The 24,476-nt window shown below is 47.9% G+C and overlaps 1 protein-coding gene across 2 annotated transcripts; it reads right to left on the bottom strand.

The window, feature by feature from the left end:
• Positions 1–3,809: 3,809 nt before the first annotated feature.
• On the bottom strand, positions 3,810–24,161 carry TSPAN33 (tetraspanin 33). 2 transcript variants are annotated; one of them, XM_039242486.1, is made up of 8 exons: positions 23,826–24,161; positions 9,922–9,979; positions 9,134–9,261; positions 8,728–8,802; positions 7,595–7,690; positions 5,684–5,812; positions 5,121–5,282; positions 3,810–4,910 (listed from the first exon to the last, which is right to left on the bottom strand). In XM_039242486.1, the coding sequence occupies exons 1-8, from the start codon at positions 23,925–23,927 to the stop codon at positions 4,809–4,811; spliced, it is 852 nt and encodes a 283-aa protein (XP_039098417.1). In that variant the 5' UTR covers positions 23,928–24,161; the 3' UTR covers positions 3,810–4,808. The 2 variants fall into 2 exon arrangements, with proteins under 2 accessions (XP_039098417.1, XP_039098426.1); XM_039242495.1 differs by having other exon boundaries at positions 9,134–9,258.
• Between the last annotated feature and the right edge of the window lie 315 nt (positions 24,162–24,476).

The raw sequence follows: 24,476 nt of genomic DNA, 5'->3' as shown, positions 1-24,476 counted from the left end.
ATTGGATGACTAGTGTTTCTATACATATATAGAGCCCCAACCTCTCAGTACCTCAGAATGTTACTTTACTTGGAAACAGGGTTGTTGCAGATGTAATTAGTCAAGATGAGGTCGTACTGGAATAGGATGGGCCCTTATTCTAATATGCTTGATGTCTTTATAAGAAGAGAAAGAAAGAGGTTGCGGTTAAGCTGCCGTAAACCAAGGCATGCCAACCAAGGGTGAGGCTCTGGAGGCTTAACCAGAAGCTGGAAGAGTCCAGAAAGGATCCTCCCCTAGAAGCGCCAGGAGGCATGGCACTTCCAACACCTTGATTTTGAACTTCTGGCCTCCAGAACTGTGAGGCAATAAGTATCTGTTGTTTTCAGCCACCCAGTTTGTGATACTTTGTTACAGTACACCTAGGAAAGTAATATAGTGCCCAAGACTGATCCAGTTAGCTCTGTCTCGGAGACCATGTCTTAACAGTACAAATATGGTTCCTTAAGACTCACCCCTATGGCTTGAGGGGTAGGGAGCCTGTTTCCAAAGAAGGAAGAATTATAGTGAATTGGGCAGGGACACTGAAAAGCTGTGCACTCTAGCTCCCTACAGCTAGGATCAATATGATATTCCAACTTTAATTTTTTTTGTTTTCCTCGAAAATAATTATTTTACCCTCTAGAATGCAACCCAGTGTATGTGACAGGTGAATCTCAGTTACTTCTTTCTCATACTATAATCCATTTGTCCTAACATTAGTGATTACCCCTTCCTTTCATCCCTGCGTTTACTAGTCAGTGAGTACCGATGGCTGAAAATGTTTTCTGGAGTCTCTATGCTATTCCATTTATCTGACTGATTTGCCAGATTCCTGGCATGGTAGTGAGAAGACTCTAGAGGCTTAACTTCCGATCTAAATTCTAGAGCATGGCTATTCCTCACTCTATCCCCTCCTCTAAGTGTTATATCCTGGCAATTGGGAATATCTAATTACTCTTATATTTTGTGGAGAGAGGGTGTGGTTTACAAAACATTCCTGACCTCTTTAGAGTAATAGCTCAGGGGAACTCTTCTGGTAGAAGAAGCTTTCTGTGTCCCCTTTTTGAAACTGGTCCCTGACCCTATTAACATATCTGTTCTTTAGGATGAGGGTATAGCATATTAAAGGACCTACATATTAAACTGTGTCATACAGTAAGCACTCAATAAGTGTTAGGTAATTTCTAGAATGAAGGCCAGACAACACCCACCTCAAGCTTTTGCCGGTAACCAACAATTTCCCCCACCTTAAGTCATGCATGAGAGTGGGGAGGGGATATAGTAGGCTGAATAATGGTCACCCCAAAATATCCATGTCCTAATTCCTGACCTGTGTGTTTATTACTTTAGAGGGTAAAAGGGACCTTACAGATGTGGTTAAATTAAGACTCTTAAAGTTGGAAGGTAATTCTGGATAATCTGGGTGGGCTCAAGAGTCCTATAGGAGGGACATAGGAGAGTCAGAGAAAAAGGAATGTGACCACAGAAGCAGAGGTCGATGTATTCTGAAGATGGAAATAGGGGCCAGGCAAACAAGTGGCCTCTAGAAGTTGGAAAGTGGATCCTCTAGAACCCTCAGATGGAACTCAGCTCTGATCACACCTTGATTTTAGCCCAGGGAGACCCATTTCAGATTTCTGACTTCCAGAACTGTAAGATAACAAATTTGTGTTGTTTTAAATTTGTAGCAATTTGTTACAGCAGGAATAGAAAACAAATTTAGAGGGAATCAGAATTTCATTGAACATTCTGCAAAATTTGCACACTCGGACTTAAGTCCTTGTTTAAATTGTAGGGCTTGAGTCCCATGAAACGTAGCAGTACCTTTCTTGCCATGTCCACCCCAGTCAGATTTTCATCATCCTTTAGGCCTTTCCCTCCGCGTCTGCCCATCTGGCCTGAATTCTGCTGCCCTAATTATAATCTTCCATTCACTCACCTTTGAGGCCTAGATTTGATAGCTGTTCTAAGATACTGGTATTAGCCCCACCACTTGTTTGAGACTAGGGTTATTAGAAACAGAAATTCAGGGAGCAAATTAAATTAAAATATGAACAGTGAGAAACCTTTTTAAAAACTGGGGCATCTTCTCTCCCAGCATCAGGCCAAAGAGAAAGAAAGCTAGAGGGACTGAGAACCAGAGACACTGATAAATGAATCTAGCTAGGAACACTGAGCTGCACTATAAGCTTCTGAACTTTTGCTAAAGGCCCTTTACAACCTGGGACTTGGGGGTGGGGGGTGGGGAGAGCGGTCAGTTAAGCATCAGGCTTCGCTCACGTCAAGAACCGGCAGTCTTTGAGTTTCAGCCCCTCTTTGGGCTCTTTGCTGACAGCCCGGAGCCTGGAGTCTGCTTCAGATTCTGTCTCCATCTCTCTCTGCCCCTCCCTCGCTGGCACTCTGTCTCTCCTCTCTCTCAAAAATAAATAAACATATAAAAATTAAAAAAAAAAAAAAGAACTGAGACTTGGGCAGAAATTTCCGACCCTTTTGTCCAAGACCAGAGGCTAGATACTGACAGTAGAGACCTAAGTAGAAGTGTAGCTTGTAGTTTAAGAAGTCTGGGTCTGAATCCTGGTTCTGCGGACCACCGTTGCTGTTCTCTTATTCCAAGCGTTCCCCAAAGGAGCCCCTTGCCAGGTGCTCTCCTCAAAGCCAGTGAACCGGGAAAGTGCGTCACCCCAATTCCGAATCCAAACCCACGGTCCCCGTCACCAAAAATGCTTTATAAAATCTATCTTCGACACTGAGAAAGCGCGCTTTTTAACTCTTCTCTCAGAATAAAAGGCCCTTGCTTTTAATTTTTTATATGTGATGATTTTATTTTTTCTTTCCGTTGTGTTACTAGCTGGAGCTAAACTTTGGCTGGGGCCCCAGGCGGCGGCTGGAAAGGCGCCCTCCCAGGCGCAGGAGGCTCGTTTAGAAGAGACTGGGGGCGGGGAGAGAACTCGCGACTCTCTCTCCCATGCTGTGGGGACTCTTTTCGAGTCTTTCCCCGGCCACGCCAAAGCTCCTAGTCTGAGACCCCCGTCAGCAGAGGGCAGCGAGGACCTTTTTGGGGGACACTCCCCGGAGAGCTGGGTCACGCAACCCCACCAGCTCCCTGGCTACCCGGTTCCCAGCTCCTCCCGGGCAGGAGGCGGAGGCGGAGGCGCCCGGTTCTGCCGCCGCGGGGGCGGGGACCACCCACAGCGCCGCGCGGCCCCGCCCCCGCCCCGCCCCCGCCGCGCCCGCCGGGCCGCCCAGCTCGCTGCCCCCGCACGCTCGTCTCGGCGCGAGGAAGCCAGCCGCGCGCCCCGCTCAACATTCTTGGAGTCCTCCCGCAAAACGAAGGCGGGCCGCGGTGCGGACTCCTTCAGGTAAAGATGGAGTCGGCGGCTGGAGAGCCCAGACTGGGGATAAGGAGATGCCCTGCCTCCTCCTTCCCCTCCCCGCTGTAACGGAGAATGCTAGATTCTGATTCCCAGCTGTTCTCTTACCTACTCCCATCCTAAAAGTTTTGGGTCGCAAATTTTAATTCACTTCAGTTTGGGAAAAAATTAACATCTGATTTTGAGATAAAATGACCCTGTTCCCAGATCAGTGCTGGGAATCTTTCGACCTAATTTAGACCAGAGGAGGGGCGGTAGGAGGGCCCTACTGCCTCTGGTAGTGGGAGTGAGGGATGGGGCCCGCGGGGTGCTGTGTTTTGGGGAGTCTCCAGTCCCCACCTGGAGGGAGGGCCCACCCACTGGGCCCCTCTACCCCTCCTCTTCTAGTTGCCAGAATGGAAAATTCATGGAGTCCAGTTTAGCCCAGGTCAACAAACTTTTATTGCCACTTCTGGCTCCCCCTGCCCCAGCAAGGTCCCTGCTTTTTACACAGTAGAAATACTGAGTTCTGGGGCAGGGGAATGGTGGGGCGGGGCCGAGAAGCGGGGTAGGCGAAGGATTACCTAGCCTCAGCACTGCCAAGGTTACAGAAACCCCACTTGCTGGAGAGGGAGGGCCAGATGAGAGGAACTCAAGGGCACAAATGGCTCGGTCCCACCTCTGCTGGCTGCAGAATATAAAGACCATGGTTCCAAAGCTAAAACGAGGTGGAGTGGGGGAGAGGGATGAATTTGGCTGCTGTTGTACCCCTTGCCCTTGCTGCCATGTTTCCATGGAGATGAGGGAGGGGCAGGATGTAGCTCACTCCGACTACCTGGGAGGATGGCAGGGCAGCATTTAGTAAACATATCGCCTTGCACTCCTACCCAACACATACAACTGTCCCCAGCCGACCCCAAGCTCACTGCCTGTTCCACTCCCTTCCCCTCTGGAGCTGGTATTATGCCAACTGGACTCCAAGTAGGGCTGCTAGTGCCACTCTCCACCCAGGTCTTGCTGTCGACAGATGGAATCAAAAACGTCCAGCAGGGTCAGTAGCGGCCCAAGTGCCTCCGTGTAAAGCAGCACCTAGTACCCCCAGGACTGTGCAACTGCTGTTTCCCAAACATCTCTGCCCAGATGACACTTAAAAAACAAAACAAAAGAACCATAAACCCAAATGTGTCAGGTTAAAAAGAATACAAAATAACTCTAGCCGCGGTGAGGGCTAAGAATGGGGGAAAGAGGAGGTGCATTTTTCCTAGACTCGAGCCACCTATGCACCCTGCCTTCTGCCCAGCTGGAGTTGGCTTCTTTCCACTGGGCTGTCGCTGGGGGACTGGAGTCCAAGTCTCCATCTGGTGATGAGAGCTATACCCACTGCTGTTGGTTGATGAAACTCCCAGTTGCCATTGTGAGGAGGTGCAGGGTGGATTCTCAGTACCATGGGTCGGCTCGGTGCTGCTGGTTGTAGAGCTGTAGCTTGATCTGATCTTTGATCTGATTCACAAGGATCTGGGACAGCAGGATTCCTACCAGCTGGGAGAGGCGAGATGGATTGGGCCCTTAGCAATGAGTAATGTCTTTATTTTCCCTCACTCGGTCTTCCCAGTGTGGTCAGCACCATCCCACCCCCTGTTCCTTAGCAATAGCCGTGCCTGACCCCCTAGCTGATCCCCAGGTGCCCTACCCAAAACAAAGGAGTCTTTGCAGAATTATATGACCCACAAGGCTTACAGGGTAAGTTACCTGAGGGATGGCCAGGCCCAGTGCTACACCACCAAGAAGGAAGAGGTTGCTGTGTATCCAGTTGACCAATTTGTCAATACAGCCATTGGTATAGATGACTTTACCAGCTTCCAAGTAGTCAAAGGCCTGCATACCTTGGCCACACATGGTGTTGATCACTGCCTGGGGAAAGAGTGGAAAAGCTAAATGGGATTCCTACTCCCAAACTTTTTCTTTTGAGCCCTAGCTGATGGGCTTCCCACCCTTCTTAAACTCCTAATTTGTTAGGGAATATATGTGGAGGAGCCTAGCTTGGAAGTTGCTAAACATAAGCTTCCTTTCCTCTGGGAGATCTGAGTTCTGTTCTCCTTGCTTTAGAGACCTGCACCTTCTGAATCCCTGGGTGAACTGCGGGAGTGAAAAGTTAACAGAGCCATTAGATTGGGGTGAAGAAAAACATCTGACAGCTGTCCTACACAGCTGATTGGTTAAACTACTGAATGGGGATTCCCAACAGCGGCTACCCTGATGGGAAGTAACTGAGATTGCTGCCCAGGAGGAAATGAGGTGGGATGTAGGCTCACCTGGTTGGGGGTGGGCAAGCAGCAGGAGTAAGGCACAGAGCAGCGCTCACGGCTGGGGTTGTCTTCCGAACAGTTGAAGTACATGTTCTGCGACCAGTCCTTATAGGAATTCCCTCCACAGCAACTAAACTGTAACAAAGCCCACCACAGAGGTTAAGAATGGCCCATTCCTCACCTTGAGGTGACCAGGGGAATTCTCACAGCAGCCCAAAGTCTGTGGCCAGCTTTTATTTGTAAGTTCAGGCTGTGTTTAAACACAGCCTTAAACCTTGAGTTCATGTTTCTCAGTGGCTTTATATATCTTGTTATAATGACCATAGTTATATGTTTTGTTTTACACATTCAACTATGAGTTCCTAGAAGGCAGGTTCTGATTTTGCAGTCCTACATAATATAGAGGCTGGTAAAAAATGAGGTGTTCAAAAACACTGGCTGAAATCATTAAAGGATCGGTGTTGAAAATATTTGTCTTAATACGGAGGAAACAAAAGAGAATCTTCAATATTGTGGGCCCTTCATTACTCCATGAAAGCAAGGAGGATCCAAGTCAAGTTGCACCAAGGGAAGAGGAACTCAGCACTGTTCTCAAAAGCACTTTTATTTAAAAGTGGCTCAGTTGGTGAAGTATCTGACTTCAGCTCAGGCCATGATCTCACAGTCTGTGGGTTCGAGCCCCACATCGGGCTCTGTGCTGACAGCTCAGAGCCTGAAGCCTGCTTTGGATTCTGTCTCCCTCTCTCTCTCTGCTCCTCCCCTACTCACGTTCTGTCTCTCTCTTCCTCCCCCGCCCAACGATAAGTAAACATTAAAAAAATTTTTAATAAAGTAAAATTCAACTTTTGATGCATAGCAGCATCACTTCCATCTGGAAGTGACCCAAGTGTGCACTGAAAGATGAATGAATTAACAAAATGTGGTAGGTACATACAATGGAATATTATTCAGCCTTAAAAAAGAAGGAAAGTTTTGGCATATCCTACACATGGATGAGTCTTGAAGACCTGCTAAGTGAAAATAAACCAGTCACAGAAGGACAAATACTATATGATTCCACTTATATGAGGTCCCTAGAGTAGTCAAATGATAGAAAGTAGACAGTTGTTGTCAAGAGTTGGGGGAAGGAGAAATGGGGAGTTCGTGTTTAATGGGTAGGGTTTCTCTGGGGAAGATGAGAAAGTTCTGGAGATGGATGGTGGTGGTGGTTGTAAACAATGTGAATGTACTTAGTGCCACAGTTTATATACTTAAAAAGGTTAAAATGGTAAATTTGTTTTTTATTTTGTTAATGTTTTATTTATTTCTGAGACAGAGAGAGACAGTGTGAGCAGGGGAGAGTCAGAGAGAGAGGGAGACACAGAATCTGAAGCAGGCTCCAGGCTCTAAGCTGGCTATCAGCTCAGCCCGACACAGGGCTCGAACCCATGAACCGTGAGATCATGACCTGAGCAGAAGTCTAACACTTAACCGACTGAGCCACCCAGGTGCCCCTAAAATGGTAAATTTTTATGTTCTGTAGATTTGATCATGATTTTAAAAATGTAACTTTTGAATAGGTAATATTTAAAAATCTGCCTATTTCCTTATTTCCCTAAAAGTAACCACTTAGAACAGTTTCTACATATCCTTCCAGATTCCTTTCCCAAATATGAATACATATTTTTCCTCCCCCTTTTTTTTTTTTTTACACAAATGGCAGATTACTATATATACTACCGTTCTGTTCTCTTAAAAATACTTTTAAAGCACTCTACTGTGCATGGTTTTTTGCCAAACCTCCTTCCACAATCCATTACCTGGCAGGTAATGAAGAAGCCCATAGACCTGAAAGGTGAGGTGTCTCTTGGGATGGCATTAACTTTTGCCTACAGCCTCTCAGACCACAGCTGACCTCCCCCCACTCCTAGCCCATACCTTCTTCTGGCCAAAATCAATGAGGTTCTGTAGGTCCAAGTCATCTCGGTAGTGCACGATGGCATTATTGATGATCTCACTCACTTTCCCTCGTGCCTGCCAGAGACATGAGTAGGGGGTCAGAACATGGGACTAACCCTTAACCTGCTCCTCCCTTCAGGAATAACCATAGACAGCGGTCACCCTTCGTTGAAGTCAACCTCAAAATCAGAACCAAGTCTGAGGTTGATGGCCAACTCCGAAGCCCGTCCATCCCTGGGCCCTCAGGTACCAGTAGGCAAGAGAAACGCAGGACCTGCTGTTGCCACTTCTCAAAGCCACATTTCAAGATAATCCAAGATTTATTTACTTGGGAACCCTATTTCCCCCCAAATACTTGTTGAGGCAAAGCAGAGAATCCACTATATAGATTTTAGTAGAAAAGGGCTTACAAAGCTGAGACACTGACCTCTAGTGGACATAAGGAAACCGCATCTCTTTAGACTCCAAACAGATCTGTATCATTTTAGGATTTTACTAAGCCAGGACTAGGATATTCTGAATGAACTCAGTGGCCCCCCATTTCATCGTTTATGCCATGCCTTCTTCCTTCTTGCTCCACTATTTTTCTCAAAGTTTCTATAGTCCAGTACTACCCCTGGAAGTCATTTGCCCTTTGAGAAAGGAATTCTGGTTCTTAATTAAAAGGACTGTCACTAAATAGACCACATCCAGATATGGTGAATACTGCTCAAAATCTTGTTTACTTTCCCCCTTCTTTCCTTCTATGTATCCCAATAGGCAATTTTTAGAAGAAATAAAAAGGTTCTTCCTATTGTCTATGGTCCACTTGATAAATGTATTTTACCCAATAATTTGCCATTGAAGTTTGTGGATTGCTTTAACTTTGTGTTCATAGAATTTATTTGTTGGCCTCTCTGACTGTCAGTGGGAAAACACCTTACAATCTGAAAATCCTCTTTAAATATGGTGACTTTAAAGGCCATTTGTTCACCCCTAAGGAGAATCTTTCCAAGGCTGATGCTTCTCAGGCTAGGGAATGCTGGTTAACTAATCAGGCTAAGCATGGGCAGGAACCTTCTCTTCCTCCCTCCGGTTCACACCTGAGGAGGCCCCTGGGGCCCCAGTGCTACCTTGTCTGAGAAGACGAAGCCCAGGATCCCTGCAGCCAGCTGTAGCAGGAACACGATGGTGAGGCAGAGTGAGAACTGTAGGTAGCAGGCAGGAAAAGGAGACAGTGGATTACCATGCTGGGATGCAGCCCCTCCCAGGGCCGTGGGGAGTACTGGGTACTGGGGGCTCCAGGCACTTCTCCCAGATGCCCTGCACATAAAGGCCACCGCCTCTCACATGCTGTCTTGAGGGTGGCCACCCTGTGCTGACTCATCTGGGCTGAGCTCCAGAGTGGGGAGTGGACAGCACAGGCCTTGGAGGGGGGTTGGGACAGGTGAAACTGAAAAGTCATAGGAATGGCATCAGGAGCCTGGGAAGCATATGGAGGGGGCCAGGGTCTTTCTGGTGAGGCCCCTGACCACTCACCGTCTGTAGGAGGCAGATGTTCTCACGGAGGGATCCAATGCAGCCGCAGAAGGTGAGCAAGAACATGAGAATGCCCACCACGATCAGCAGGATAGCAGGGTCCACTGCCAGGCAGGCCAAGGCTGCTTCTGGGGGAGAGGCTGTCTCTCAGTCTGAGCCTGGTGCTGTCTGAGAGTGATACCGAGGGACGAGGTGGGGGATGCCCCCCAAAACTGTCCCCCTCTGGTGGGGGAATCTCTAGTACGGTTGGATGAAGGTTATGGGAGGCAGTACTCCCCTCCCATGGGGAGAATAAAAAGGGCCTAGAAAGGTTCATGGCATTTAATTTGAGAAACTAACAAATAACAAAGTCAGTGCCTTTATTCCCAGGCTTAAGAGAGGAGGAACCACTTTCGCTCCAGAAAAGAATTAGAATGGCATTAGGCTCCCAGTTTTGCAGATTCCGTTTCCTGGAGACTTTGCGCAGTGGAACTGGAATGGAGGCTGAGTTACTCCAGGACAAACTGAGGGAGGGGCTAAGGCCTCTGATTACTCTCTGCTCCCAGAGGCCTACCTACTTTCCTAGATACTTAACCCTAAAATGTAGGCATATCATGGAAGATTCCTGGGAGGTCGGGGAAATACAGGGGAACTGGCCTGGGTGGCCTAATGCCTTGAAGTAGGGTGCTCAAATCAGGCTAGAAGGTAACTGAGGAAAGCACGTTAGAGGGCCAGGGCTTAAGGAGGCAGAAGAGGAAGGGGCTTGGCAAGAGTCATAGGCAGATGGAGGTGGGGGGCCTCTAGCTCACCTGCATGCTTCATCAGCCGAGCGTAGACTCCCACAGCCACCATCACCATGGAAATCACCTGCGGACACAGGGAATGAGGCAGACCCTGAGGTTTTGGAAACCAGAGAGCTCTCGGTGCTGTAAGTAACCTAAGAGCAGGAGGAAGATGATTTTCCCAGGCCCCAGAGATGACCATCTCTGTCCTCCCGAGAGATCCAGTTAATGGCATCTGTCTGTTTTGCCTCCAAGAAAAGCTTTTACCAAGATGATCTCATTCGATCCTCACAACACAGTTATCTTTGTGAGGCAGCTATTTTCCTCATTTTACCGATGAGGAAATCAAGACAGTACAAGGTTACTAACTGTGGTTAAGAGTTTGGGCTTTGGATGGGGTGTCTGGGCGGCTCAGTCGGTTAGGCGTCCGACTTCAGCTCAGGTCATGATCTCGTGGTTCGTGGGTTCGAGCCCCACATCGGGTTCTGTGCTGACAGCTCAGATCCTGGAGCCTGTTTCAGATTCTGTGTCTCCCTCTCTCTCTCCCCCTCCCCCACTCGTGCTCTGTCTCTGTCTCAAAAATAAATAAAAACAAAAAAATTAAAAAAAAAAAAGAATTTGGGCTTTGGAACCAGTCAAACCTGGGCCTATGCTAGACAAATCTCTGAGCCTCAGTTTCTGTATCTGAAGATGAGAATTTAAAACAACCAATCAAAACAACAACAACAACAACAACAACAACAAACCCACTGTGAAGTTAGATAATATATGGAAAGCATTTAACACAATGCCTGACAATAAATATTATGTCATTACTAATAGCTAATTTTTCCAGGGTCACACAGAAACTCTGAAATTTTGAATTTGAATCCAACTACCTCCAAGGGCAGGTTTGAAAGCTGAAGCAGGCCTGAGTAGATAGATGCACCCTCCCAGATTTAGACATGTCTAAATTTCTTGGAGGTCAAAATGGTGTCAACTGCAAGTGCACAGTGATGGAAAGAATTCATGCATGAACACCGACATGTAAAATACACACTGGCTTGGCAAGGGAGCCTTCATCTTTATAAACCTGGATTCCAGTGTGGAGCAAACGAGTTTAGACCCTTCAAACTTCCTGGCTTCTCCCTGAGAGAACACACTCATCAGAGACTAAGAACAAGCCCCCAAGGGGCCTTTTCTGCCTCCCACCCCCATCGCGGGCCTCCAGGAGTGCAGGGCAGCCCAATGTGCACATCTCTTGGCCACTCTTTGTGCCCCGTCCCCAGGCTGGTGCTAAGCAGCAGCTGGCTGTCACCATGGCAATTGCTGGGGCCACGCTCTGGCTGGAGGGAGTTCTCAGCAGCAGGGACTTGACCGACTCAGTGGGGAAGGAGATGGCTGGCTAGACTCCACTGTCCTACGAGACAGAGACCAGCTGGAAAAGGCCATCTTGGGGCTTTGGTGGGAGAGGGGAATAGGGCCCCTGCAGAGGTAATAGGGTCAAAGTAGTTCCTCAGCAGAAAGACACTTTTCCTCAGTGGCTTCTGCCTTCCGGTGCATTTAGCAGTAAATGGAAACCCTTATCTAAAACCGTATCTTTCAGGACTCTTCCTCGGCTATGTACACACCCTTGCCCCCAATCATATGACAGACACGGCCTGGGACTCAGGGCTAGATGTGTTACCTGCTGGCCCTTATGCCTTTTGTCCAGTAGAGAGGGAGCTGCTTGCAGAGCTGTGAGTGGGGCTCAAGACGCCAGCTGGCTTGTCCCCCAGGACAACCAGGCTGAGGGAGCGAGGGGGAGTGTGTGGCAGACAAGGCAAACACACAACAGAGATCCCAGCCACCATCCCCGAGGCCTGTAGGCACAGCCCTTTGCTAGCGTGACTAAGCAGCCCGGCCTGCCCTTTCAAACTCCCCATAGCCAATTAACAGTTCTGAATATCCCTTTACTGAATCATTTAAAGCTATGACCCTGCTCTTTATTTCTGTTGTTCCCAGACTCCTCACTGTTTTACACATGTTAAACGTTTACTAGGATGTATAACTTGCCACAAATATGGTCTCTGATTAAATCCTATCACAGCTAAAACAAAGTAAAGAGATGACACGTGTCACGGTAACTTAAATCCATGTGTGGGCCTGTAATTACAGTAGTTGTTCTGTCTCAATCTGTGGTAGGCAGAATGGTGGTCCCCCAAAAGATGTCTTGTCCTAATCCCTAGAATCTGTAAATATGTCTGGAGATGGAGAGTAATTATCCTGTTGGACCTTAGAAGAGGGAGCGGAAGGTCAGAGTCAGAGAAGGAGATAGGTATGACAATGGGAGCAGAGGTTGGAGAGGTATGGTGGCATGACCCAAGGAAGCTGGGCAGCCTTTAAAAGCTGAAGAAGGGGAGCCTGGGTGGCTCAGTCAGTTAAACGTCTGACTTTGGCTCAGGTCATGATCTCACAGTTCGTGGGTTTGAGCCCCGTGTCGGGCTCTGTGCTGACAGCTAGTTCAGAGCCTGGAGCCTCTGTTTCGGATTCTGTACCTCCCTCTCTCTCTGACCCTCCCCTGCTCATGCTCTCTCTCTCTCAGAAGTAAATAAAATAAAAAAACATTAAAAAATTAAAAACAAAATATAATATAAATAAAAGCTGAAGAAGACAGGAAATCAATTCTCCCCTAGGGATGCCAGAAGGGACCATCTCTGCTGATACCTTAATTTTACCTAGTGAGACCCATTTTGGAATTCTGACCTCTAGAATGTAAGAAAATCGTGTTGTATTAAGCTATGAAGTTTGTGGTAATTTGTTATAGCTGCAATAGGAAACTAACACACTATCCAAATTCTATTCATCAGCTGCTATGTACAAGGTACTCTGGGGACCACAAAAATGAGTAAGATGTAGTCTTGCCCTTAAAGAGATTATGCTCTATGGGAGAGGAGCAAGAGCATCTATAGCCTATACTTTCCTAACTTGGGTGTCATTGGAATGGGAGGGAGAGACGGGAGAGAAGAACTTAAAACTGCTGATCCCTTAGCTGCACACAAACCACATATTGTAATCCAGGCAACAGTATTTCTTTTTTTTTAATGCTTATTTATTTACTTTTGAGTGGGGGTGGGGGAGGAGGGTGCACGAGCAGAAGAGGGACACAGAGAGAGGAAGAGAGAGAATCCCAAGCAGACTCCTCGCTGGCAGTGCAGAACCCAGTGCAGGGCTTGATCCTATGAACTGTGAGATCATGACCTGTGCCAAGATCAGGAGTCAGACGCTTGCCACAAATATGGTCTCCGATTAAATCCTAACACAGCTAAAACAAAGTAAAGAGATGCCACGTGTCACAGTAACTTAATTCCATGTGTGGGCCTGTAATTACAGTAGTTGTTCTGTCTCAATCTGCGGTAGGCAGAATGGTGGTCCCCCAAAAGATGTCCTGTCCTAATCCCTAGGCAATGGTAGTTCTGAATGTGTTCCAGGTGATTCCAATGTGCAGCTGAGTTTGAGAACCGCAAGCCTAAAGCACACTCTGCCAGGGATCTAGAGCAGCAGGTATAGGTTACATTAAAATCAAGATGAAGACTTTAATATTATCATTAATATTTAATATGATCCCTAATGATACTGCTTACCTGGGGCTCTCTAGCTATCTGAGATTTGGTATTTCTATCACTGATCTCCCTCTTCATCCTGGAGTCACAGCTTGCTTGCCATTTCACACTCCTATTCCTGCCCACATCTCCCACCCTGAATTCCTCAAAGCTACTGCTGTCCCAAAGTTAATGCTGCTGCTGTTAATAGCACAGTATTTTAGAGCTGAATAGAACCTTAGAAATGAGCTCAGCCACTCACCTCTTTTTATAGACGAGGCCCAAAGAGCAAAGTGATATTTGACCAAGTGCACATGGGTGCAGAGGAAACATCTGGACTAGACCCAGTTTCCAATCTCAGTCTGGTACTCTTTCCACTCTATCAGGCTTTGCCACAAAATCCTTATAACACCCCACAATATCACCAATGACCTCCTTTCACGATGAGGACAGAGATAAAGATACTTCTTAGAATGGCTTTTCATATTCTGGCTAGAATGAAGCCTCACTGGAAATTTTTAAAAGCTAGACACAGTTTTTAAAATAGCTGAGTCTAGCAAAAGGCATGTTCCTGAAAAGTTGTCAATCAAATTATATAAAATAACTTGCATGCACCAATACCTTTATCCTTATATAAGGTGAGTAATCACCTTATAATGAAAACAGCCAAACCTTGGGCTCCTTGGGAAAATGGCTGAATCTAATACTGGAGCAGGAGATATATTAGATAAGCCTGGAGTATCTCATAGTGCCAGAAAGTAAGGAAATGCTAAAAAACAAACCAAAAAAACCCTCTCCCCATCCCTCACACTGAAGTGGGTATGCCAAAGGGATATCAAATAAGGAAGTATGAAATTATTACCCCAAACCTAAAATAAATATCCATGTGTCTATACTGATAAAAAGGACTTAAATTTTTTTAAAAAAGGACTGAAACAAATAAATGAGGGAGAAAAGACAAATCTCCCTTGAAGAAGAATTGCAAGTGATTTGTGTGGACAGTGCACTTTCAAGGAGTGACTTCCTTCCAAAGAGCACAGTACAGAAGAGGGGGAGGGGAGACTAACTTTATGGTAGAGACATGTGACAAGCACTACCTCAGCCAGGTGAGTAAGATCAACATCAGTAGAGGTAAATCACAGGTATATGATACGATGTTATGAAAATGACACTCTAGGGTGCTTGGGTGGCTCAGGCAGATAAGCATCTTACTTTTGATTTTGGCTCAGGTCATGATCCCAGGGTCATGCGTGGGATACAGCCCTTCGCTAAGTTCTGCACTGAGCATGGAGCCTGCTTAAGATTCTCTCTCCCTCCCTCCCCCTTTCTAAAACTAAAAAAAATTTTTTTTTGTTTTTAAATAGAACATGACACTCCACTCCTGTGGTCTTCCTCGCCAAAACACATAACCCCAATATAACCATGAGAAAAAAATCAGGCAAGTTTTAATATAGGGCCATTCTACAAAATAACTGACCAGATAACTCAAAACTGTCAAAGTCATCAAAATCGAGGAATTCTGAGAAACTGTCACAGCCAACAAAAACCTACGGAGACATGACAACTATATGAAATTTGGGATCCTGGATGGGATCCCAGAACACAAAAAGGGTGTTAAGTGAAAACTAAGGAAATCTGAATAAAGTATGGACCTTAGTGACAATGATACTCCCATTGATTGTAACGAAGTATCATACTAACGTCAGATGTTAAGAAAAACTGGACGTGGCGTGTATGAGAACTCTCTGTGCTAGCTTCTCAATTTTTCTGTAAAACTGTTCTAAAAAATGAAATCTATTAAAAATTAGCCACTCCCAATTTGTTAGGCTTTAGTTGGTTAGTAAATCCACATTTTTAAAAAAAAAAAAAAACTGGTGGGGCGCCTGGGTGGCTTAGTCGGTTAAGCGTCCGACTTTCGCTTAGGTCATGATCTCGCGGTTCGTGGGTTCGAGCCCCGCATCGGGCTCTGTGCTGACTGCCAGCTCAGAGCCTGGAGCCTGTTTCAGTCTGTGACTCCCTCTCTCTCTGACCCTCCCCTGCTCACGCTGTCTCTCTCTCTCTCTCTCTCCTAGAAATAAATAAAACATTAAAAAAAAAAACAAAAAAACAAAAAAAACTGGATTCTTTTTTTCTTTTGAGAGTGAGAAAGACAGAGTACTAGTGGGGGAGAAGCAGAGACCGAGGGAGACAGAATTCTAAGCAGGCTCAGTAAAGAGCCTCGACTCGCACACCAAAGTGTAAGGCAATGTTCAAACCGTTCAGATGTCAGAGCACCAGGAAGCTACAACGCTCTGTTGGTACACTCTATACAATTTTGACATATTACATTCTTTTCTTAAACTTTAATATGCTCTTGCTGCTCTCTAATTTACAGCCCATAATTCCCTTTCCTCAATTCTCCCAATAATGTCCTTCAGAACCTTTTTTTTTTTTTCTTTTTTCTTGATCCAGGATCCCATCCAGGGTCATGCATTTAAAGATCAAGTCTCCTTTGGCCGCCTTTGCAGCTTTGTTTCTTTTTTTTCTTTGTTTTTGGTCTCTCAAGATACTGACTTTAAAACAAACTGTGGTAAGATACATATATCACAAAATTAACCATGTTACAGTTCAGTGGCCTTAAGTACATTCACATTGCCTCCCAACCCTCACTGCCATCCCATTCCAGGACTTTTTCATCAGCCCAGATAGAAATCTCCTACCCATTAAACACAGAGCGGCAGGAAGTAAGGACATGCTGAAAAACGAACCAAGAGACCCTCCCTCACACTGATGCAGGTATGCAAAGGGACATCATTCCCTCCACTCCTCCAGCCCCTGGCAACCACAAGTCTCTACGGGTTTGCCCATTCTGCGCATTTCCTGTAAATGGAGTCATACGGTATATGGCTCTTTGCATTTGGTTTCTTTCCCTGAGCATAATGTGTCCAAGGTTCATCCCTGCTTTGGCGTGTACTTCATTGTTTTTATGGCCTGATAACATTCCATTATATGGATATAACGCAATTTGTTTATCCATTCATCCAGTGATGGGCATCTGAATTGTTCCCACCTTTTGGCTACTGTAAATAGGGTGGCTGAGAATGCTGGGGTGCAAGTTTTTGGTTGAATACCTACTTTCAGGTCTCTTGGATCCATAGCCAGGGATGGAACTGCTGGGTCATATGGTAATTCTATGTTTAATCTTTTGAGGAGTTAACAGATTCTTCCATAGAGGCTTCCCCATTTCACTTTCCCACCAACAATGTACAAGGGTTCTGGTTTCTCCACATCCTTGCCAACACTTGTTCTGACTTTTTTTTTTTTTTGACATTGGCATTTTTTTCTAAGTAAGCTCTATGCCCAATGTGGGGCTTGAACTCACGACCCCAAGATCAAGAGTCACATGCTCTACTGATAGAGCCAGCCAGGTGCCCCAACACTGGCATTTTTTTCAAAGTCCAGGCCAGTGATTTTGCAAAACACCCCTTAATTTGGATTTTATCTGATTGTTTCCTCACAATTAGATTCAGATGAAACATTTTTTTAAAATGCTTATTAATTTTTGAGAGAGAGAAAGAGAGAGAGAGATGGGGGTGGGGCAGAGAGAGGCAGACAGAGGATCTGTCAGGCTCCGCACTGACAGCAGAGAGCCCAATGCAAGAGACCACGCCCTGAGCCAAAGCCAGATGCTTAACCAACTGAGCCACCCAGGCGCCCCTCAGATGACACATTTTTGACAGAAATATCACACAGATAATATTGTGTCCTTCTCAGTGTGTCATGTGAGAAAGCACAACATTAATTTCTACCCTAGAAATAAGGAATAATTTACTAAATGATGACAAGGCTGTTAGGCATATGTCTCTACATCTCATAAAACAAAAATACAGGCACTACTCTCAATAGTTTCCTAGTTTTCTATAATATTGGGTGCCACTTGTCCTCTTCCCTTTGCCTTCTGCTAGCACTCGCTGGCAGATAAGCAGTCACAGATGCTAATGTTCATGGGAGAAAAAATAAAATGGAGAAAATTCTCTCCCTTCTTTGACTTCTTTTCCTGCAAATTGCAAAAAGACATCCATGATTTGAGGTTTATGGGAAAAACCCTTATTCTGGCCCCGGGATCCTACTTCAGAGCCATCGGTGCTGAGAGAGGAAAGGTTACAGGGCCCCAAGATGAAAACCTAAACAAGAGTTCTTCTGGATCTAGTGCCCAAATGCCAATAATTACAGGCATGGACTTCCACTGGATTGTACCTAAAGACCAAGGTAGTGTGACAAGCCCTGACAAGTGTACCTAGGGAAGGTTTTCAGAGACAACAGTGGGGTCTGTAAACAGATATGAAACAGCTCTATAAACTATAAGATACAAAGACATCATTAATTGTCACTTCTCTGGCTCACAGTAGAAATGTGAGCAAAGGGGGTGTGAGGCAGAAGGAAGTCAGGCCCAAGGTTAGCTAGCCTTCACCTAGACTCAGTCCTTACCTATCTGCCTCTTGTCAGAAGGAGCACTCATCCCAGCTCTCCAAGTCCATCCCTAACAGGTGACCTCCAGGAGCTGTTTCTAGCAACAGTAATAGCTGTCTTCTGTCGAGTGCTAACGGTCAGGCACTGGGCTAAATAAACACTTTATACACACTATTGCATTGAATTCTGACCACAGTCCTAAGTGTTAGCATCTCTGTTTTACAGAACTGATGTTGGGAGAGTTCAAGTAACTTTCCCTGGCTCACTCAGAGTGAGCCACTGAAGTGGGACAGGAGCCTAAGTCTGTCTCCTAAGCCTTGTGACCTGGGCCACCTGGCTGCCTTCCTCTCTCCGCCTCAGCCTCACAGCAACACTGGGATACGTGCATTCACCTGGGGGCGTCACGTGAGGTGGGAAGAAGCTGCCTGCAATTCTCTTGGGGGAGCATCTGGTAATCTCTACACTGGGCAGGACTCAGGGGGGAGTAAGATAGCATCATCAGCTGGGTGACGGTGCCAGCAGGCCCCAGAGGGAAGTCCCTGGAACAGCACCCTGAAAGGAGAAGACACGGCACCCACACAGGGCCCACCGACTCCTGAGACAAAGCCCTGGACCTTCTCTGTCTCCACATGTCCAGTCTGTGTGAAGTGGGCGCACCTGTCTCAAAGTCATCTCCTCTTCTTTGGAATCTCTTCTCCTCTGCTGTTGAAGGTGGTGGTGGGGTCACACATTCCTTGTGTGGGAATCAAAATCCTGCCCCGACCCAGAGGGACACTGGGAGGGAAGGGTCGGCACCTTCAGTTTCAAAGTCCTCTCTGTCCTTATTTCTGGATCAGCCTGCTAGACCTACAGCAGGGCCCCCTCTCTCACTGCCCAGGATCTGCACACACTGGCTCTTCCGTGGCCATCCCAGCACGGTTTGTTCCTGGGTTTCCGAGGTGCTGACTGTCTCTGTGAGACCCGCTGTTGGCTTTCTCCCTCTGGATTGGATGGAACTGTCCTCCTGGAGAGAGGGTGTCCGCATAGCTCTTTCCATTCCAAGGTCTGGAGCCAACACTTTAATTTGTTTAATGTTTATTTATTTATTTAGAGAGAGTGAGCAAGCAGGGGAGAGTGAGAGGGCAAGTGGAGGAGGGGCAGAGGGGAAAGAGAGAGAAAGAAAGAGAGAAAGGAGAAAGAGAGACTCCCAAACAGGCTCCATGCTCAGTGTGGAGCCCGACTTGACTTGGGGCTCGATCCCACGACTGTGAGGTCACGACCTGAGCCGATATCAAGAGTTGGATACTCAACCTACTGAGCCACCCGGGCACCCCAGGAGCCAACCCTTTAGCTTCTCCCTAGGCCATGGCTGGCTTGGGTTTCCGAAGGTTATAAATGAGGGAGAGAAGTCCACAGGGCTCCCAGTAATATAAACACTCAAACTATCGCCCTGGAGTTCCCAGCCTGACACAGAATCTGCCCTCAAGACTCTGAGAGGTGGTACATGTTTCTTTTATTCTTTTAAAGGCTGCTTGAAGTTTATGATGTTCTACTCGGTACAAGGCAAACAGAGCTGTTGAGCTAAGAAGGCATGTGTGTGACTTGTCTTCCTTTTCAGTGTTTTTTTTTTCCCTTTAATTAAAAGAATGTGACACCTTCATTTATTAAGCCTCCCTAGTCTACAGGAAAGGAGAGTTGGGGGAGGGGGAGGGGCTCTGCCTCCTAACATATTTAGGTGTAAGTATGTGTGTGGGTGTGTGGGTATGTGTGCTGGGGATTACGATGGGCAGTGGAAAGGGTCTCTGCCACTCAGGAGGGTTTTTTTCCAGGCTTGATGCCTGGTCATTTCTCCAAGGCTTCTGTGGCAGGTTACAACAGATGGTGCTGCAGGTGATATGGGGCATTCTGAGTCCCCTGAGGACTCCAATACAGTGGTCCTGGAGAGGGATGTGAATTTCTTAAAGAAGATACCTCACTAGAGGCCTGGATCAGTCTAGGAAAGACCTGGATGGGGGTCCATGTGTGCTGCAGTGGACGTGGAAAAGTCTGGGTGCTGTAGGTAGTAACTATGTATGGCCCTGAGGGAGATGCCGGAGGGGATAGCTGACCTGCCTTGAAGGAGGGTGCTAGGCCACAGGACCCAGTGCAGAAGAGAACACAGTTGGATCCCCTCTTCCCAGCCAAGAATGCTCAAGGACTTTAGATCGTGCTGCATCTCAAAAGACTAGTGTTCCTAAGAGAGGAAGGAAGGGCATCTTGCCTTCACTGTAGGGGCTGCTCTCCCATCCGCCATTCAGTAAACGTTCAATAAGTACCCACTCTGCCAAACTCTGCTGGGCACTGAGAAACAAGAAGTGAATACGGCAGTCTACCCTCGGGGCCCTGAAGTCTAGAAGAGGAGACATAAATCAACACGTAATTGCAGCACAGGTAAGGGATGGGGTGATCAAGGTATACATAAGGTAGACACAGATAAGCCCTGAGGCACCGAGGAAGCATGGGCTGAGGCACAGGACTGGAGGTCTGAGTCTGAGTCTGCCTGACTCAAAAGCCACCCCAACTGTTGCTCTGGGTGGAAAAAGGACCAATATGGAAGGAGGTGGCTGCTATGGGCAGCACTGATAATGTTCTTGCCAATGCATGCCCACGGCTGATAAGACATGTACTGTGGCGCTGGTCTTCCCTCTGCACAGAGCTGTCCAACACGGGGAGGGGAGGAGAGTCAGCTATTTCTTTCTTTCTTTTTTTTTTTTTTTAAATGTTTTTATTTCTTTCTAGGAGAGAGAGAGAGAGCGTGAGCAGGGGAGGGTCAGAGAGAGAGAGGGAGTCACAGACTGAAACAGGCTCCAGGCTCTGAGCTGGCAGTCAGCACAGAGCCCGACGCGGGGCTCGAACTCACGAACCGCGAGATCATGACCTAAGCGAAAGTCGGACGCTTAACCGACTAAGCCACCCAGGCGCCTCAAGAGAGTCAGCTATTTCTTAACTGAAAGACTGTAATCCAACTTTTGGTATCTTGGGGCAACTACTTCATGTCATGGGACCCCAACAATCAGGAACCCAGCAGCATGATTCTGGGGAGCAAATCAGAACTCCTAGGTAAAAGGGGAAGTGAGATTTGAAACATGAACAGGAGGAATTGCTCCTGCTCCCAAAGAAGGCATCAGCTTTCTGAGTCAGACTAAATGACCCCAAGGGTCAGGGCTCCTAGGGCAGTAGCAGAGATAGCCGGTGCCACCGCTGAGTGTGAGCCCAGACAACACTGGCTACCTTCTTGATGTGTTGCAGCACAAAACAAACACCATTCACACCCAACTCCCCCAGCAGCTGGCCAGAACATGCACTTTGCCTGGAAAAGGGGAGGGCCCCCAGTCCCATCCATGGGTACCTCCTGGGCAGAAGAGGGGAATTAGATTAGGATGGTGAAAGCCAACAAAAAAGAAAGCACAGTAACCAGTCCCTGAGGAGTGGTGGGAAGAAAGATGGCACCTGACCTGAGGAAGCAGCCCTGCATCTCTAGTTGCACTTGTATGGAATGTAGCTCTGAGGCCCTGGGCCGGGGGACAAGTGACACTCAGTAACACCCAAAAAGTATTGTCCTCTGAGAAGGTCAATGTCCTAGGGACACCAGGACACAGAAAGATGCATCTTTAGATCCAGCCCCAGGTCCTGAAGAAAGAAAACAGTCCCTAAGGTGATGCATTCATCTTTAAATAGTTCACAGAGGCAGAAAAATTTTCTCCTTTAGAGGAGAAAGATTAAGGACAGAGAGACAGATATATTGGCTTAGGGTCACACAGCAAGTGGATGCCAGAAAGGAACTGGGCCTCTTGTCCTTTATTGTGCTATTTCTAGAGCCTCTGACTCTTTATGAGTCTAAAGTAGGCCCTAGAAGGAGCTCTTCTCTAATTTGGGGTGGTGCCAGCTTGGTTAGCCAGGTCCTCTGACCTTGAATGAATCATTTTTACCGAGGTAAATGGGTCTATGAAGCCAAACTCTCTCCCTGGCTGCAACCTCCCAAAGTCATTTGTCTGGTGAAAGGAGGGGTGGAGCAGGGCGGGGAAGTCCAAGAAAATGACCATGAACGCAAGTGTAACAGATGCACCCAGCTGTTGTCGCTAGGGAACACAGATAAGGGTGAGGTGCCAAAGGCTCCAAAACAGAAGCAGTCTTGGCTGATAGAGAAAGTCAGAAAGTGGATAGGAGGTGCCGGGGATGCTAATGCTGGCTCTGAGGGTGGCTTGTCCTCCTCCAAGAAGGCGTGTCACTGGCCTGCACATCCTGTGAGCATGAGGATTCACTGGGACTTGCCCTGAGGTAGGGAGTTTTCCTTAGAACATCCCCCAGCCTTGGCAGAGTAGTGGTGATTTTCTTTTCTTCTTCCCCGACCTCCCGCCAAGGCAGAACCTAGACCATGGGAAGTTGGGTTAACTCCTAACACTGCTGACACCCCAGCTACGACAGCAGTCATCTGGACCAAGGACTTCCCCTCGAGGCACTGTAGTTCAATAGAAAAACCACAAGATCAAACTTACTAACCAGCTGTTGGACCTTGGGTAAAAACAATTAATATTTCTGTGCTTTAGTTTTCTCATATATAAAATGCGGGTCTTCTAGATTTTTTTTTCCCATTTCTAAAACTGAGAATTTGTTAGGAACTCAAACTTCATTTTGAGTGAAATAGTACAATGGCTGAGCTCTTAACACCACCCTCTGGGATTTCTCTCATTTGTCCCAACAGGCTGGCACTTATGTACTTTGTGTCTGTTCTTCAAACCACGGCCCCTGTGAACCTTTCCGGCAACTGGCTTAGATGCCTGGTCTGCTCCTTCTCCTAGGAAACATATTTTAGACTCAGGCTTTCTCCTGCCTGCAAGTCTGAACTTTAGGTCTCTGGCTGCAATGGGCAGGGATAATGGGCACCTAGAGCAGCAGCTCTGGCATGGCTGGAGCTGGAAGAGAAATGGGGAGCCGGGGAGGGACCATTCCATGTTCTCAAACCCAGAGGAGCTCAGGGACTCTGTAGATGTGAAACAGGATTGAGCCAGCATTTCATGAGCTGGTCCAGCTAGATTCTTGGCTCCAGCAATTTCTGCTATCTCTGATTATACCGGGTTCAATTTTATGGAGGAGGGAACTAGGGCCTACAGAGGTGAACATATTGCCCAGGTTAGTCAAGTCAACAATTAACTGCAGGTTGGAGATGAGAATCCTGGTGGCTCCAGGCCAATAGTTTCTTCACTTTTCCACTCTAATCAGAAGATTCTGCAAGGACTGCTGGCCTTCCAACCCAACACAGGGTCCAATGTAAAGAAGCTGAAGACTCAGGCTCCAGGGGATGGAGTCTGATCCTGAGACTGGTGGGGCAAAGTCTGGGACAGTGCTGGGAAAGACATCCACATCTGGGGGCCATTCCTGCCCCTTCTCAGCGTTCGTGGGGAGGGGGGCACCCGAGGCCTCCTAAAGGAAAAGGTGAAGAAGCCCTGTAACCCACTCTCTCTAAGGTAAGGGGGAGGAAAGCTCTGGGTTTCCCCCTCTTTCTCTTTCCTTGCTGCTGGGCCTTCCAGCCCCTGGGCCTGGAAGTCCCCCAATCATGAATGTACCGGTGGGTCTGCTTTGGGCCACCAGGAAAGCCAGCTTCTCCCGCGCAAACCCATTTTTTGACCTGTCACAGATGCCCAGAGGATACCCGTAAGTCTTTACTGAATCTCTTGCATTACCCTCCCTCCCCCCACCTTCCCACCCAACGCCCCCTCGCCCCCTCCAGACGCGGCGCCACTGTGGTGTTCCTCCCCAGGATGAATTACCCCAAAGTGTCATCAACCCAGAAAACTAAGCAGGCATCCCGGGACGCCCCCTCCTCAGAACGCGGGCAACCCACTCCACGCCCGAGGGGTGCCCTGCAGCCCAGGTGCCCCCTCCCTCAAGACCCCCAAGACTCACCCAGAAGAGCATGTTGAAGAAGAAGAGCAGGTATTTCACCAGCGGGCTGACGAAGGTGAATTCCTCTCCATAGGCGGCCGGCGCCGCGGGTCTCCGGGCCATGATCCCGCCGCCGTCCCCCCGGGGGCCTATCTCCCCGCGGCGGCCGGCCCACCTGCGCGCCCTGCGCCCGGGGGCATGAGCCGCGCCACCGCGGGAGCCCGAGAGGCGGGGGAGCCGCGCCGCGGTGGGAAGTGCCCGAGCCGTGCGTCTGGCTGGAGCGCGGGTAGGGGAACTGCGCCGCCGCCGGAGCCGCCGGGAGTCGCTGGAGCAGCGGCGGGCGGCGTGAGCGGCGGAGACTCCGCGGCGGCGGGTGGACCAGCCTGGTCCGCCCGGCTCCCAGGAAACCGGGCCCGCCCCCGGTTGCTCATTGGCGCGGCTGCCGCAGCCTGACTTCTCATTGGTCGGTCGCTGATGTCACTAAGCGTCCAGCCATCCCTCTCCTCCGAAAGGCGGGGGAGACACCTGTTCTGTGAGGGACAACTTGTTAAAGGGTCAATGGTTCTGCCTCCTCCCCCGAGAAGGGAAGCATCCAGGCAGCAGCTGCTCAAGAGAAAAGGGATGGGAAGGAATGCACACTGCATCACACACCCACGTCCTCTACCCGGTTGC

The sequence above is a fragment of the Hyaena hyaena genome, unplaced genomic scaffold (assembly GCF_003009895.1).
Source record: "Hyaena hyaena isolate Hyena2069 unplaced genomic scaffold, ASM300989v1 scaffold_8, whole genome shotgun sequence".
In the NCBI taxonomy this organism is placed as follows: domain Eukaryota; kingdom Metazoa; phylum Chordata; class Mammalia; order Carnivora; family Hyaenidae; genus Hyaena; species Hyaena hyaena.
The sequence above is the reverse complement of the archived record's forward strand: the minus strand, read 5'-3'. Positions and strand labels throughout refer to the sequence as shown.

Bases quoted from the DNA above. Each gene is read 5' to 3' on its own strand.
- TSPAN33 (XM_039242486.1), bottom strand. From the start codon at position 23,927: ATGGCCCGGAGACCCGCGGCGCCGGCCGCCTATGGAGAGGAATTCACC. The intron at 5,813-7,594 runs GTATGGGCTAGG...GCTTTGTTACAG, and splicing joins TTGATTTTGGCCAGAAGAAG to TTTAGTTGCTGTGGAGGGAA. The intron at 5,283-5,683 runs GTGAGCCTACAT...CTCTTTCCCCAG, and splicing joins GCTTGCCCACCCCCAACCAG to GCAGTGATCAACACCATGTG.